The 13207-nt window shown below is 44.4% G+C and overlaps 1 protein-coding gene and 1 long non-coding RNA gene across 5 annotated transcripts in view; one reads left to right on the forward strand and one right to left on the reverse strand.

Moving 5' to 3' along the window:
• Positions 1 to 1847: 1847 nt before the first annotated feature.
• On the reverse strand, positions 1848 to 3735 carry LOC140595428 (uncharacterized). The gene is made up of 3 exons (XR_011997017.1): positions 3620 to 3735; positions 2836 to 2952; positions 1848 to 2673 (listed from the first exon to the last, which is right to left on the reverse strand). It is a non-coding gene; the product is annotated as an uncharacterized lncRNA (long non-coding RNA).
• A 322-nt stretch (positions 3736 to 4057) lies between these two features.
• CHD1 (chromodomain helicase DNA binding protein 1) overlaps positions 4058 to 13207 on the forward strand; it is a 73699-nt gene continuing 64549 nt past the window's right edge. For 2 of the 4 annotated variants that reach the window (XM_072736692.1, XM_072736689.1), the window contains exons 1-2: positions 4058 to 4411; positions 6385 to 6575. In XM_072736692.1, the coding sequence (XP_072592793.1) occupies positions 6523 to 6575 (53 nt within the window). In that variant the 5' untranslated portion in view covers positions 4058 to 4411; positions 6385 to 6522. Of the gene's footprint in view, positions 4412 to 5546; positions 5613 to 6384; positions 6576 to 13207 lie in introns of those variants that run through there. The other 2 variants (XM_072736693.1, XM_072736691.1) reach the window with 2 other exon arrangements.

The raw sequence follows: 13207 nt of genomic DNA on the forward strand, positions 1-13207 counted from the left end.
TGGCAGCACTAAACTGCTGAGCCACTGGGCTGCCCCTGACATGCCTCTTAGGGTGTCTGTACAATTGCAAGAGGATACTTAACAATCCTTGATGAATTGCTTAAACCCATAAGAGGCTAATTCATAAGACAGATGAACTATATCCACTTACATTTAAAGGTAACTTTCTAATGATCTGAAGAAATATGTGGCTAGAGTATCATGTGTCTCCTAGGAATGATGGGAGGCAATGCTGGGGTCAGACTGAAAAGACTAAAACATAATGTATGCAGATTTGTGGTATATTTAAAAATATGTATTTAAGGCAGAGGAGTGATTTCATTATGTTTCAAGTCTGAAGGAAGCCACAGGTTGAGCTACAGGGAAAGACACAGAGAAAGTGGGGCCTATATAATAAAAGTAGAAAGGATAAAGAAAAGGTAAAGACAGCATACCCGAGGTGGAATGAATAGTAAATAAAGGATCTGATACAGCATTAATGCACCAATTTGCTACCAGTTAGCTAATTTTTTTCTTACTCTGTGGGCACACTTTGAAACTAGAGAAAGTAGAATATATATAGTTCAAAGAGTATTATTATTATTATTTTAAGATTTATTTATTCATGAGAGACACAGAGAGACAGAGACATAAGCAGGATCCCTGTGGAAAGCCCGATGCAGGACTCCATCCCAGGACCCCGGGGTAACGCCCTGAGCCGAAGGCAGACGCTCAACCACTGAGCCACCCAGGAGTCCCCAATGGTTAGATTTTATATAGTTGTCTTTTAGCATCACCTTTAAGAACCTTCCATTTGAAACTTACGATTCAAGAATTTATCAGTAAAAATTCCCAAATATGATGGCCAAAAGTGAATGAGCAATTGGTAGGTATCAGAAAAATCCAGAAAAAAATTCTAAACACTATCTAGAACCTAGAAATTCTGCATATCAGAAGAGGGAAGGAATAGGAGTGTCCAGCATTCTTAGGAAAAAATTTCCCCAGTTTCTGACTCCTGCCGCCCCCCTCGCCAACACTGGGAACCACAGCTCCTGTCATATAATCTTAATAATTAAAAACATAGAAAAATGTAAATTTTCAGTATAAGGTAACTTAGGATTTCATGGGTTCTATTTATAAAGAACTTTGTAAATTTAAGTATATTTGGAAAGTTATTCCACTGTTTGGCAAGGATCTGGGGATGACGACATTGTTTTAGATTCTAAGCTATTTTAATATTGTTCTGATTGTTTTAGCAGCTTCTCATACACAAATCCTCTAGGCAAAAAGAACATAATTATGCAATTAAAATTCCATCTTGGCATCCAAAATATTCATGAGAAAAGCAAGAGTTATCGTTGCCTTTATGTTGAACATCTCACAATTCTGGATAAGTGGTTCCTAATCTATCTCCATCTATGGATGCCTGTCAGTTAACTAGTCCTAGAAGAGCGTAACAGAATCAAGGACCCACAAAGTGCTGTCCTAGATTTTGTAAAAATAGTATGTTTTCCAAAGAATATGACATTTCTCAAATGGGAAATAATAAAGACTTCCTGGTTACCATTAATTTTCAGGGATTTTTGCCAGTCATGTGCTGAGATTATCAACTGTTTGTCTATTGTTTTTAGTACCAACAGAGATAAGGACAGAGTCTGTTCACACAAAGTGAAACTAAAAACTTAACTGTTCAGATAACAACTGGTCAAGAAAATAACTCTTGCCTTATTCATTTTAAAATAGCTTTTAAAAAACTTAACTGGCAAGATTGTTCCCATTTTCCACTTACCTTGTAGTTCTCCACATTCTCAATGGCAATTATAAAATTCTGTGCAGTCATAAAGAATATTACGATATTAACGGAAATATAAATATCCAAGGTTCAATACTTTATTACAAATTTACTAAGACTTATTTTGCAAGAAAAGCGTCTACAGAGTTTACGTGTAATATATTACATCCAAATGGCATAGTTTAAGCTTGTGATGTGCTTTCAGAAAACACACATGTAACTTGTACAATCCTTTTTTTTGTGAGATAATGATAAAATGTAGTACAGATATAATTCAAGACTTTATCATCCGCATCCTTCTTCGGATTCCAGAATTCTTTAACTGCCATGGTTACTGTGTTCTTGGGGCTTTTCCCTTTTACTTACCACTCTAGTAATCCAATAAAGAAACTGGTGTGAGGCACAGGAAGCCCCAATCGTTAAGGCACCTTCATCATTAATTTTGAATTAATATCACCTTTAATATTAGACACTGGCAGTTCATCTCTACTTTTCCGGACTTCAAAAATGGATTACTTGTTAGGATCTTCTTCACAACCCAGCATTACAGCGATTTAGTAATTAGGAAAAAAAAAAAAAAAGATACAAGAAAAAGAGGCTGAGCACAGCTCGTTTTACAAATGACAGCAGTGCTACATTTTGTTTTACTACTTATTGATAAACATGTACACATATATACATGTATTTTAGCAGACCATGTGTACTTGTTTGCCTTTCCCTACTTCCTTCCACATACTTGGGATGACGTTTTGAGATCTCTCTGAGGCCTCTAAACCAAACTGTTCCAGCAGCTGGTGGACTAAAACAGGAGTTATTTCCGAAGAGATGAAAAGGATCGTTTTGAGAACGCAGCTACCACAGTCATGCTCCTCTGCCTTGGAAGGTGGGCCTTGGCACCAAATCTGGAGAAAACCATTAGAGAGTTTGATCATTAACCTGGCCTGAGTCAAAGGACTGCGGGGGGGGGGGGGGGGGGGGGGGGGGCGGGAGCAGGGGGGCAGGTGGAGAAAGTCTACAAGAATTTGGATTTAAAGAAATGCTTTCGGGCAGCCCGGGTGGCCTACCGGTTTAGCACCTGCCTTCAGCCCAGGGCCTGATCCTGGAGCCCCGGGATCGAGTCCCACCCACCGTCGGGCTCCCCGCGTGGAGCCTGCTTCTCCCTCTGCCTGTGTCTTGTGTCTCTATGAATAAATAAATAAAATCTTGGAATGCTCTCAACACGAGTGAAGCCGGACAGCAGCGCCACGCTGGAAAGGGTGTTTCCTCCGACCCTTAAAAGGGTTGTAACTGAGACCCGCAGTCACAGTTACGCAAGAAACCGCCAACTAAGTAGCAGCGGGCCAGCTGGACACAGTCCGCAGCGTCCCGGGAGCTGCTTTTGTGCAGCGAGCCTGCATCGCGCCCTCCTCCCCGCCTGCGGGCAGGCGCCTACAAGGGCCGTGAAAGCCTTTCCACAGAGCAGGAGGTGTCACGGCAGCAGCAGCCCGGTCTCTCTCCGCTCCTGGGCGGCCCCGCCGGGAGCCTGTGCCACGGGCGCCGAAGCGGGGCTGGCGGCGGGGGCGGGGGGGTAGGGAGCGCAGTTGCCCGACAGCCGGGTTCCCAGGCCGCCTGGCGGGATGCACACCGCCCCCCCGTCGGGACCCCCGGGAGCAGGGTTCGAGGCCTGCGTCCCCAGACCGCGCACAGGACCCCGGCCTGGCCCTCCCGGGGCGCCCCGAGCCCCCGCGTCGTTTTGAGCATCCCCCTCCCCGCCCCCGGCCCCGCAGCCCGCCCCTCCCCCGGGAGCCTCTCAGTCCCTCCGCCGCGACGTCCTTGCGCAACCGTTCCGAGGGACAGCAGCGTCCCTACCCGCGCGGAGCGAGCCCGCAGCTCCCGCTTCCCGGATCCGAATCCCCGGCCGCTAAGCCAGGGCGCCCGAGCAAGCCCCGGCGGCCAGAGTCCGGCGGCCCCCGCGCGGCCGGCGTGCGCGCCCCCGCCCCCCGCGCGTGCGCGCCCCCGCCGCCAATAGCCTCCCTCCCGCCCCCCCGCTCCCCCGCTCCGACGGCCCCCGCGGCGTGGCCCCGCCCCCCGCCCGCGCGCGCGCCCGAGAAGCCCGGCGTGCGCGCGCCCGCCCGCCTCGCGCCCAGTGGAGCCGGGGAGCGAGCCGAGGAGCTGACGTCGCGCGGGAGGCGGAGGCGACGGCGACCTCGGCGGCGGCGGCGGCGGCGGCGGCGGCGGTTGCGCTCGCTCTCTCGGCGTCATGGCGGCTGCCGGGAGCCGATAAGCGGCGGGAGCGGGAGCGCGCGCGTGGCCGCGGCGGCGGCGGCGACGACGACGGCTCGTTACTTGTCGCCTGTGCTGCCTTCCTCGCCGTTGGTGCTTCAATAATGAATTGATTGTTGGATCCGCTCCGCGGGGGGATCGCGCGTTGGTGCGGCGGCGGCGGCGGCGGCCCGGGGCTTGTCCTTCCCCTTCTTCCTCCCCCTCCTCCTCCTCCTGCTGCTCCTGCTCCTCCTCCGGCTCCTCACGGACTCCTGCTCACCCCGAGACGCCCGGAGCCGCGGGGACTCGCTCGGCGGCGGAGACCGCGGGCCCGGGCGCGGGGGAGGCCGCGGAGCCCGGTCGGCTCCCTCCGCCCCGCGGAGCCGTGCACGCCCGCCGGTAAGAAAGGGGGCGGCGGGCGGGTCGCGATGTGGCGGGGCGGGCGGCGGGCGGAGGGCGGCGGGCGGCGGGCGAGGCCGGGCTGACGGGCTCGGCGCGCGGGGGGCGTGTGAGCGGCGGGCGCATCCCGGCGCCGGACGGGCGGGCCGGCGGGGGCGGCGGAGCTCCGGCCTCCCGCCCCTCGGCCCCGCGGCCCCGCGGCCCCTCGGCCTCCCGGCCTCCCCGCCTCCCGGCTGCGGCTGGCGGCCCGGGGCTTCGGTCCCGCCGCGACGCGGACTCCCAGCACGTGGGGAGCGGCGGGCGGGCGGGGGGAGGCCGGGCGAGCCCGGGAGGGCGCGGGGCGGGTCTGCGGGAACTTTGAGGCGGGAAGCGCGCCCCTGGGACCGGGCTGCAGGCCCCGGGCGGGCGGGCGGCGGGGGCGGCGGGGCAGGCTTGCGGCCGCCCCCGGGGCCGGGGCCGGGGCCGGGGCCGGGGCCGCGGCCGCGGCCGCTCGGAAAACTTAGCGGCGGCGGAGCGGCCGGTGCGCGACGGGCGCGGAGGAGGAGGGTCGGGGAGGTCGAGCGACTTGGGGCCGCGGGAGTCATTGTTCGGCCGCGTCCGCCCGGGGCCCGGCGGCGCTCGGCGCTCGGCGCTGGCCGCGGGAGCAGGATGACGGGGGAAAGGGAAGTCGCGACGCGCGGGGAAAGCCATTTTGAAGGGCGAGGAGGAGTCCGCCGGGGAGAGCGGGCGGAGTTGCGAACTTTGTCGGCGGGGACAGACTCCGGGCGGCCGAGGTCCTGGCTCCGGGCGGCGTCATTGTTCGGCGGCCAAGCCCGTCGGCCGCCGGGACCCGGGGCCTGGGCGCGCGGAGCGAGCGGGGGCCACTTTGTGGCTGTGGCCGTGTGTCGCGGGGTCCCCCGCGCCGGGCTCCCCCGAGGGCTCCGAGGCGGGCTCCGAGGCGGCCGGCCCGGCAGCGCCCGCTCCCCGCTCCCCGCCCGCTCCCCGCCCCGCGCCCCGCGGGCCCCGGAAGGGCTCGTGGGAGCGGGAGGCCGGCGGACGGCCCCGCGCCCCGCGCCCCGCGCCCGCCCCGGTACTTCGGGGCCGGGGAAGGATCTGACGTCTCCTTCCCCCGCGTCTTCCTCTCCCTCCCCTGCCAGAGATCTCCTTTGTTTATTCGCGGATGGCTCGTAGGTGACTCTCCAGTGCGCCGCTGTCTCCAGAGGTGCGGATGCCCGTGTCTTGCTTGGCTCGGGGTTTCTACCCACCCCAAGCCCACTTCTCGATTAATCCTGCTGTGTATTCTATTGCCTTTCTTTCTTTTCTTTCTTTCTTTCTTTTTTTCTTAATGGAACCTCTGCAAGTCCAGACTGGATGAATGCTATTTAAATGTTATCACTCCGGTCTCGGTTTACCTGTGAGAGAACACGTTTGTTTTGACCTGTACGTTTTTCGCCGAAAGTATAGGCTACCTTTTACTCTGTTCTTACGTGATCATTTCCGAAACTTTCCCTCCCTCAAGTGTATGAAGTTGTTGGTAAGAGGAATTAGCGCTTGATTAAAGGTAATGCCCCCCCCCCCCCCGCCCCATTCATTTGTTGGACCAAGTAACTAATAAGACTTCATTTGGTAGGACATGTTCTGTTCTTGGGATGCAGGTCACATACTACCACTTGACTGTACTTGTCTATTTATCTATAATGTGTACATGTGTGTATTGATACACAGTTGCAGTCACTCTAAAAGTTTTATCACTCCACAGATTTTTAATTTCTTCTGTCAGAAATAAGCCGTGGTGCTAAATTCTACTCCGTAGTCAGGATTGTAGTTAATAGAAGCCTAAGTATTTCAAGGGAAGGACTCCTTCCTACCCCTTCCTTACCATCTCTAATTGACTGAGGTAGATTTTTGTAAGTTCTAAATAGATTGACTAATCTTTTTCTCTACAAGAAATTTTCTTACTTTCTCTCTCTTTTTTTTTTTTTTTTTTTTTTTAGGTGAGTCAGAAAGGGCCCAGGAAGCCTGTGAATGTTGGAGAAAATTCATCCGTGAATTTTTGATGTTAAAGGAGTTCGTATTTGTATTCATCTTTTAAACTGAGAAGATTTATATTTTAAAACTTCTTGATATTTACAATGAATGGACACAGTGATGAAGAAAGTGTTAGAAACAGTAGTGGAGAATCAAGGTAAGCGCTTTATTATCAAGTATTTATTAGGAAGAGAATGTAAAACTTAACATGACTCTTTAGTTTTCCTAGTAGGTGGCAGAGGTTTCAGATCAGATTCTTCCTCTTAGTTATCCAAACAGTAAAAAGTTTCTGATACCTGAAGTTTTGTTGATAATACAGGTTTTATTTTTTTCATTGAAATACGCAAAGAAGAATTTAAATATAGAAAGTTTAGGTTGCTGAAGTCTCTTTGTTGGTTTATATTGTTTGGGTCAGTTAATTGAAAATAGAGCAAGTAAAACGAGACATTTAAATAACTGACTATTAGAGCAGTCTTCAAATAAAGACAGTAAGGAGTTCTTAACTCACCTTATTTCTGGCGTTTTGTCTTCTATACCTGTCCTGTCCAGTATAGTAGCCACTAGCCACATGTGGCTATTTAAACTATTTAAGATTACAAAATATTCAGAGCGCAGTTAGTCACACTTGACGCATGTCAAGTGCGGAAACCCACATGTGATTAATGGCTACCATGATGTGTAGCACAGATAGAAAACATTGCTCTCCCTCCAAAAGTACTTTTGGACAACACTAATCTGGACGTTTGTTAAAATATAACTGCAACCCTTTTTCCCCCAATTTTCTTTTTAAAGTAGAGTTTTCATTATATGTGAATGAGTTACCTGGGCCATGTCTTTGCAGAGAAGATACAGTTAATGAGAATAAGCCATATGAAGCTATTTTAACATGTAAGAAACCTCTTCACATACAGAGACTTTTTAAATTTTTATGTAACCCCCAAATTTTGAGTTATCTGCGCGTTGATGGAGTCCATGCAGTTGTATATACTTAATCAGTAGAGATCAGGAATGTGAGCATCGGAGTTAGACTGCATGATTACTTTTCCCAGTTCTACCTTTTATTACTTGTGTAAATTTGGGCAAATTATTTTGCTTCTGAGGTTTTGATTTTTTTTCACTTACAGAATAGGAATTACAGTATTTTTATCTTATTTAAAGTTGAGAATATGTTATGTGTAAAGGGCTTAAAATAGTCCTGATATAATGAGCATTCAACATTTTGTTTATTATAATTAGCATCATGTTTTATGTACCATAGGATACTGTGTAACTGGAACATTAATTACAGTGGTAGAGAAATGAGATGGGTAAGAAAAAGGAAAATACAGGCATTTGGGAGCACTTCAGAAAAAATGCTGGCTAGAAAAGGAAGCATTGGTATAAGTATTTGACTTTAAACTTGGTATTTTTCTGGTCTTGTTAGGTGTACTTTAGTTTATAAACTTTTGTGGGCAGACTGTTTAGATAACATAGGAGCAGTTATAGAAAACAGCATTATTTAGCTGAACAGGTATTGGTCTATACGTTACAAAATCTGAGTTGACAGCTCTGCGTTAACTAGTTCTCTGAAGGAGGTCTCTACTTAAAAAAAAAAAAAAGAATTGAACTGAAACATTCAGTTACTTAATTGACAAAGTATAATAAGGTTTCAGATAATACAGTTGTTCAAGAATCACCAGAGTTGAGAGTCTAATTAGAAGAGTTTTGAATCTCATCTTTGATTCAAATCTCTACAGGCATATTGACTATAGTAAGTGATTAAAAGAGTCACATTGTCCACATTCTTTTATTTATTTGTCAGTGAGCAACAAAATGGTTAATAGACCTATCTAGAGGAAACACAGGACCTAAACTCTCAAAATAGGAAATAAGACTCTTGAGACTAAATCTTCCAGATTGAGTATTCAACTGTTACATTCTGAGCCCTTACTGGTTCCAATACTGTTTCATGCATTTTGCTGCCATATCTAAAGGGGAGTAGTAAGTTAGATTTGGTAGTATAAGTGAAAAAGTTAAACTCTGTGAAATCACTTAAAGGAATCTTTTACAGTGCATACTTAAAATAATTGCAAGTCATATTCTCTATTCTGAGTTATTTCTACTATATAGGTTTTTATGTGCTTTTGAGAAGTGTGGTTGTCAAGTTATCTTGTTCTTGCAACTGCCTTGGTGTTTATCAGAAGGGAGGCGTGCTTATAATTTGCTTTCATTTTCTTCCTTACTGCTCTTACGCTGTCCTTTTCTTTTGCTCTACTGTCATTGTTACCAATCCTCAGCCCTCATTCACCCCCACCCCTCCGCCCCCCAGGCAGAGCTTTCACACTCTGTATAGGCAGTATAGAGTAGGGAGATGGTGCTTGAGGACGTGAACTTATACAGAGGGGTATTTTCTTGCAAAACAAAAACAAAAAACGCACCACAAAAAAAGCTTATAGTAACTATGAATATTAATATAGAAGGAAGGGAGGGAAAATATATTCTACTTTTAAATGACATAAATAGTTTTTAAAGTAAAAGTTGATTTCTGTTGGGTAGAATTTTTAAATGTATTTTTGCTTTAGATTTTTTTTTTTTCCTTTGTGGAAATTCCATTATGAAATGAAGTAAAATTAAGAAGTCATCTGACATTTTTGGTTGGTATAATTAGCTTTCTACTAAAAAATGTTTTTTGATTCTTTCCGTGTGGAAAGATGGTCTATGACTATTCTCTGAAAGGAGAAAGAATACACAGGAAGATGTCTCTTTGGCTTATGTTATAACTGACAATTTTGAAACTTATTTACTAAGAAATGTGGGTCAGGATGCACCTGCACATCAGTTTAAACTCAGCACAAAGTTTATTATACAACTGAGGTAAAGCTTTCTAAAGATTCTGTTGGAAGATTTCAAAGTACTGATTCCTGGCTGTGTGGATTTGAGAAAAAAACAAACAAAAAAAAATAAGCTTTCCAAATCCTGGTTAGACTTTTTATTATAAAGTTCCCTTGAATGATGATTTAATCCAGGAATAGATTTGTGGATGAAGACCAGAACTACATAGTCACATTTTGCTAATTTTTGGATTAGTACATGCTTCATGCTTGGAAAAGTTTCTCTCCTTGCCTATAGATTAGGTTTTTAATAATCTAAAATTGTGAATTTGATCATTTATTTGAATCACTTTAATTAACGTCTACATATAGTGCCTTTGAAAAATTTTTACAGAGTGAGGGAAATTGTTGGTGATGTGCCACAATGGTCTTAACCATTTATAGTTAATCTGTGGCTGGCAATTGGGCTTTATTGACCTGATTCTTAGAATTCTTCTGTTTCTTTATAGCTTTTCATTGTGTTAACAGTGCTTGATTTAACATATTTATAATACGTTTTAAATATACATGTGTGTAATTTTTATATTTACTTAGAAGAACTTTATATGTCACACAAATTTTCTTGGCTTGTAGAAGATACCTTTGTTGGCCTTTTATACTTCACAGTTCTTTGGATCTGAACTTTTTAAAAGTGTTTTTGCATAAGCAGTGAGTAGGAAATATGACCAGTGGAAATGTTCTAAATGAAAATTTCCTTTTATAAAACTTCAGGGTCTTTAAAAGGCTTTGAGAAGCCCCTTAGTCTAAAGGACCTGTTAAATTTAAGGAACACCAAGTCGAAGTTAATTCGAACACAGGCCATGTTTCTTTACCATATATTTATCTGTTAGTGTCTTTTTGAAAACTATGGTATGCCATTTTTGGAAATGTTGCATTTATGTACACACATACCAGAAAGATTTGTTGTCATCAAAATCAGTTTTTCTCCCTAAGTAAATTTGAATAATTTTTAAAGGCAGTGCCAGTTAAAATGGTATTTTCTAAGCTTACTTTGCAGTTATCTCAGAGTTTTTTTAAAAAAAGTCAGTTTATTCTTAAATTTCAAAAATTTATGCTAAGAAGCATTTTAAGAAAGGCAGGAAAACATGAAATCATAAAAACAAAATGGCTAGACATCATTGAGTTAAGGAAACTGGTTTCTAAAATTTTCCCATGATGTCATTATTTGCAGAAAAGTATGTCACTTTTACACCATTTGCTGTTAATCCCTGTTTTTCAGTTCTGTATGTACTTCATCTATTCCTATTAGGGTTTTTTTTTTTTTCCCCCTCAAATATGCTGTATGTGATATTTAATCTCAGATCATCTAGAATCTTAACATTTTAGCAATTCAATAAGGTATTGAGCAGGAGCTTTAGCAATAGGTTACACTCTCCAAATACAATTTACTCAACTAAAATTTTCATACTATTTCTTAGGATTGTGATTAATTTAGTGACTGGAAAGTGTTTAGACTTCTGACTGGTAAGGGTAAAAGAATTGTATGTGATTTGACTTTCAGATACATTACTTTATCTACATAGGCATGAGATAATGTGGAGGCAAATGTTAATGTGTAATTGCCCCTTTTTTATACTGTTTAAGTAGTTGCTATTTAAGATCTTGGTGACTGGTTACATTTGGTAACAGTTCTGTATATAAAAGTAAGGAGGATATTTCTTTACAGGGAAGAGATAAAGAATAGATGGAAAAAACCTTATCTTTTTTATAGAAAATTAAAAAAAATACATAAACTGAAAAGTTCAAGCTACAGTTGTGGCCCTGGGACCAGTGGTATTGGCATCACCTGGAGCTTGTTGGAAATGTACAACCTTGGGCCCCACCCCAGTCCGCCTGAATCAGAATCTCATTTTAACAAGATTCCAAAGTGTGATATGTGTTCATGTGAAATTCGTGTGTGTGTGTGTGTGTGTGTGTGTGTGTGTGTGTATGTGTATGTGTATGAACTTGTTTGGCTGGAGTCATTCACTATCTTGCCACTTTTTGTTGTTGTTGTTATTGTTGTTATTTTTTTCCCTGGGAACCCCCAGAGGATGGTCTCCTGGCCCATTCCAGCAAGAGGTTGAGTACATTTCATTTCTCTTGAAACAAAAATAATGTGGCATGCGATGATGATTGAGCTCTTACTCTGAGCCAGGCATGGTACACATAGTGCACAGAGTATTACATGAATTTATCACAGTTCATCCTTAAAACTCCCGTGATGTATGCAGTATTATGATTCCTACTCTCCAGAAGGGGAAACCAGATTTATAGCCATTTTTAAAAATCTTTTTTAAAAAAACTACTAACTAAATTCCACACTTTACTTGGATTTCATTGGTTTTTCCATTAATGCCACTTATGTTCCAGGATTCAATCCAGGGTACCATGTTGCCTTAAGTTGTCAACTCTGTGCAGTATCCTCTGGTCTGTGAGAGTTTCCGTTTTTCCTTGATTTCCTTAAGTCTTAAGAAGTACTGGCCAGGTGTCCTATAGAATATTTCCCATTTGGGATGTTTTCTGAGGTTTTTAAATTAGGATAGGGCAGCCCAGGTGGCGCAGCGGTTTAGCGCCACCTGCAGCCCGGGGTGTGATCCTGGAGTCCTAGGATTGAGTCCCACGTTGGTTCCCAACATGGAGGCTGCTTCTCCCTCTACCTGTGTCTCTGTCTGCCCCTCTCTCTCTCTCTCTCTCTCTCTCTTTCTGTCTCAATAAATAAATAAAATCTTTAAAAAAAAAGATTTAAAAAAAGATTAAATTAGGATAAACTGGGGTTATCAGTTTTTAGGATATCACAAAAGGGTAATATCCACATGATATTACTGATGTTAATCTTCATCACTTAGCTAACATAATATTTGCCAGGGGTCTCCACTTTGAGTTACTCTTGTTTTCTTTTCATACTGTATTCTTTGGAAGCAAGTCACTGTGTCTAGCCCTCTCTCAAGTGGTTGGGGGGAAGGTTGGAATTAAGTTCTATCTCCTGCTGTGAGGGAGTATCTATGTATATTAAGAGGAATTCTTTTGTAAAGAAGTCTTTTCTTCTCCATTTATTCAATCGTTCATTTGTATAAGCCTGGACTTATGTTTATGAATATGTTTACTTTGGGTTATAATCCAGTACATTACGTATTTTGTTGCTCAAATTGTTCTAGCCTTGCCCATCAGGTGTTGTCTTTCACGTTGGCCTCTGTATCCTTTTTATATACTCCTTATCTTTTTGCCCTAGAATCAGCCATTTCTCTAAAGAGCCCTGGATCCTTTTATTGGAGAAAAGGGTATTAGAAACCAAGGTTTGGGTGCTGGGTATACTTGTTGCTACCCAAGTATCACTTCTAAGGTTCTCTTAGTGGAAAAACCAGACAGAGCTTAGGTAGTATATGTATATATACTAAACATATCTACATATCTCTAGTTTTCGGTATCTATCATTATGCATGTTGAGGTAGACATGAGTTCATACTGATGTCTCCAACTCTAATTCTGTACTGCAGGATTCATGATAACCTTCCTTCTCCTTTATAACTTCAGTCTCCTTCAAAGAGAAACTTGGCACCTGCCATCCACCATCCCATCATGCACTACAAGGTCAGATACAGGTAAAGCAGTTTTAGAATTTTTAGGCCATGCTCCCAGAGGAAACATATTTGTCAACTAGAATATAGTGTTTATGTACAGTATACAGTTCATATTATATTTAGACTTTCAGTTTCCAGTCAAAACACTGTTTTCTAAAAAGTTACTAAAGTTAGCTTCTTCCTCCCACCCTCTTCAATGCGGTTGTCATAAATTTGTAATAAAGTTAGATTCATTTGGCACAATTTGCATTCCATTCTGTGTTCCTCAGTCACATGAGTTGGTTTTTTAAAGTTGCATATATTACATTTACTCTCTGATGTACAGTTTTATGTGTTTTGACAAATGCACAGAATCAGTT

The sequence above is a fragment of the Vulpes vulpes genome, chromosome 14, assembly GCF_048418805.1.
Source record: "Vulpes vulpes isolate BD-2025 chromosome 14, VulVul3, whole genome shotgun sequence".
Lineage (NCBI taxonomy): Eukaryota > Metazoa > Chordata > Mammalia > Carnivora > Canidae > Vulpes > Vulpes vulpes.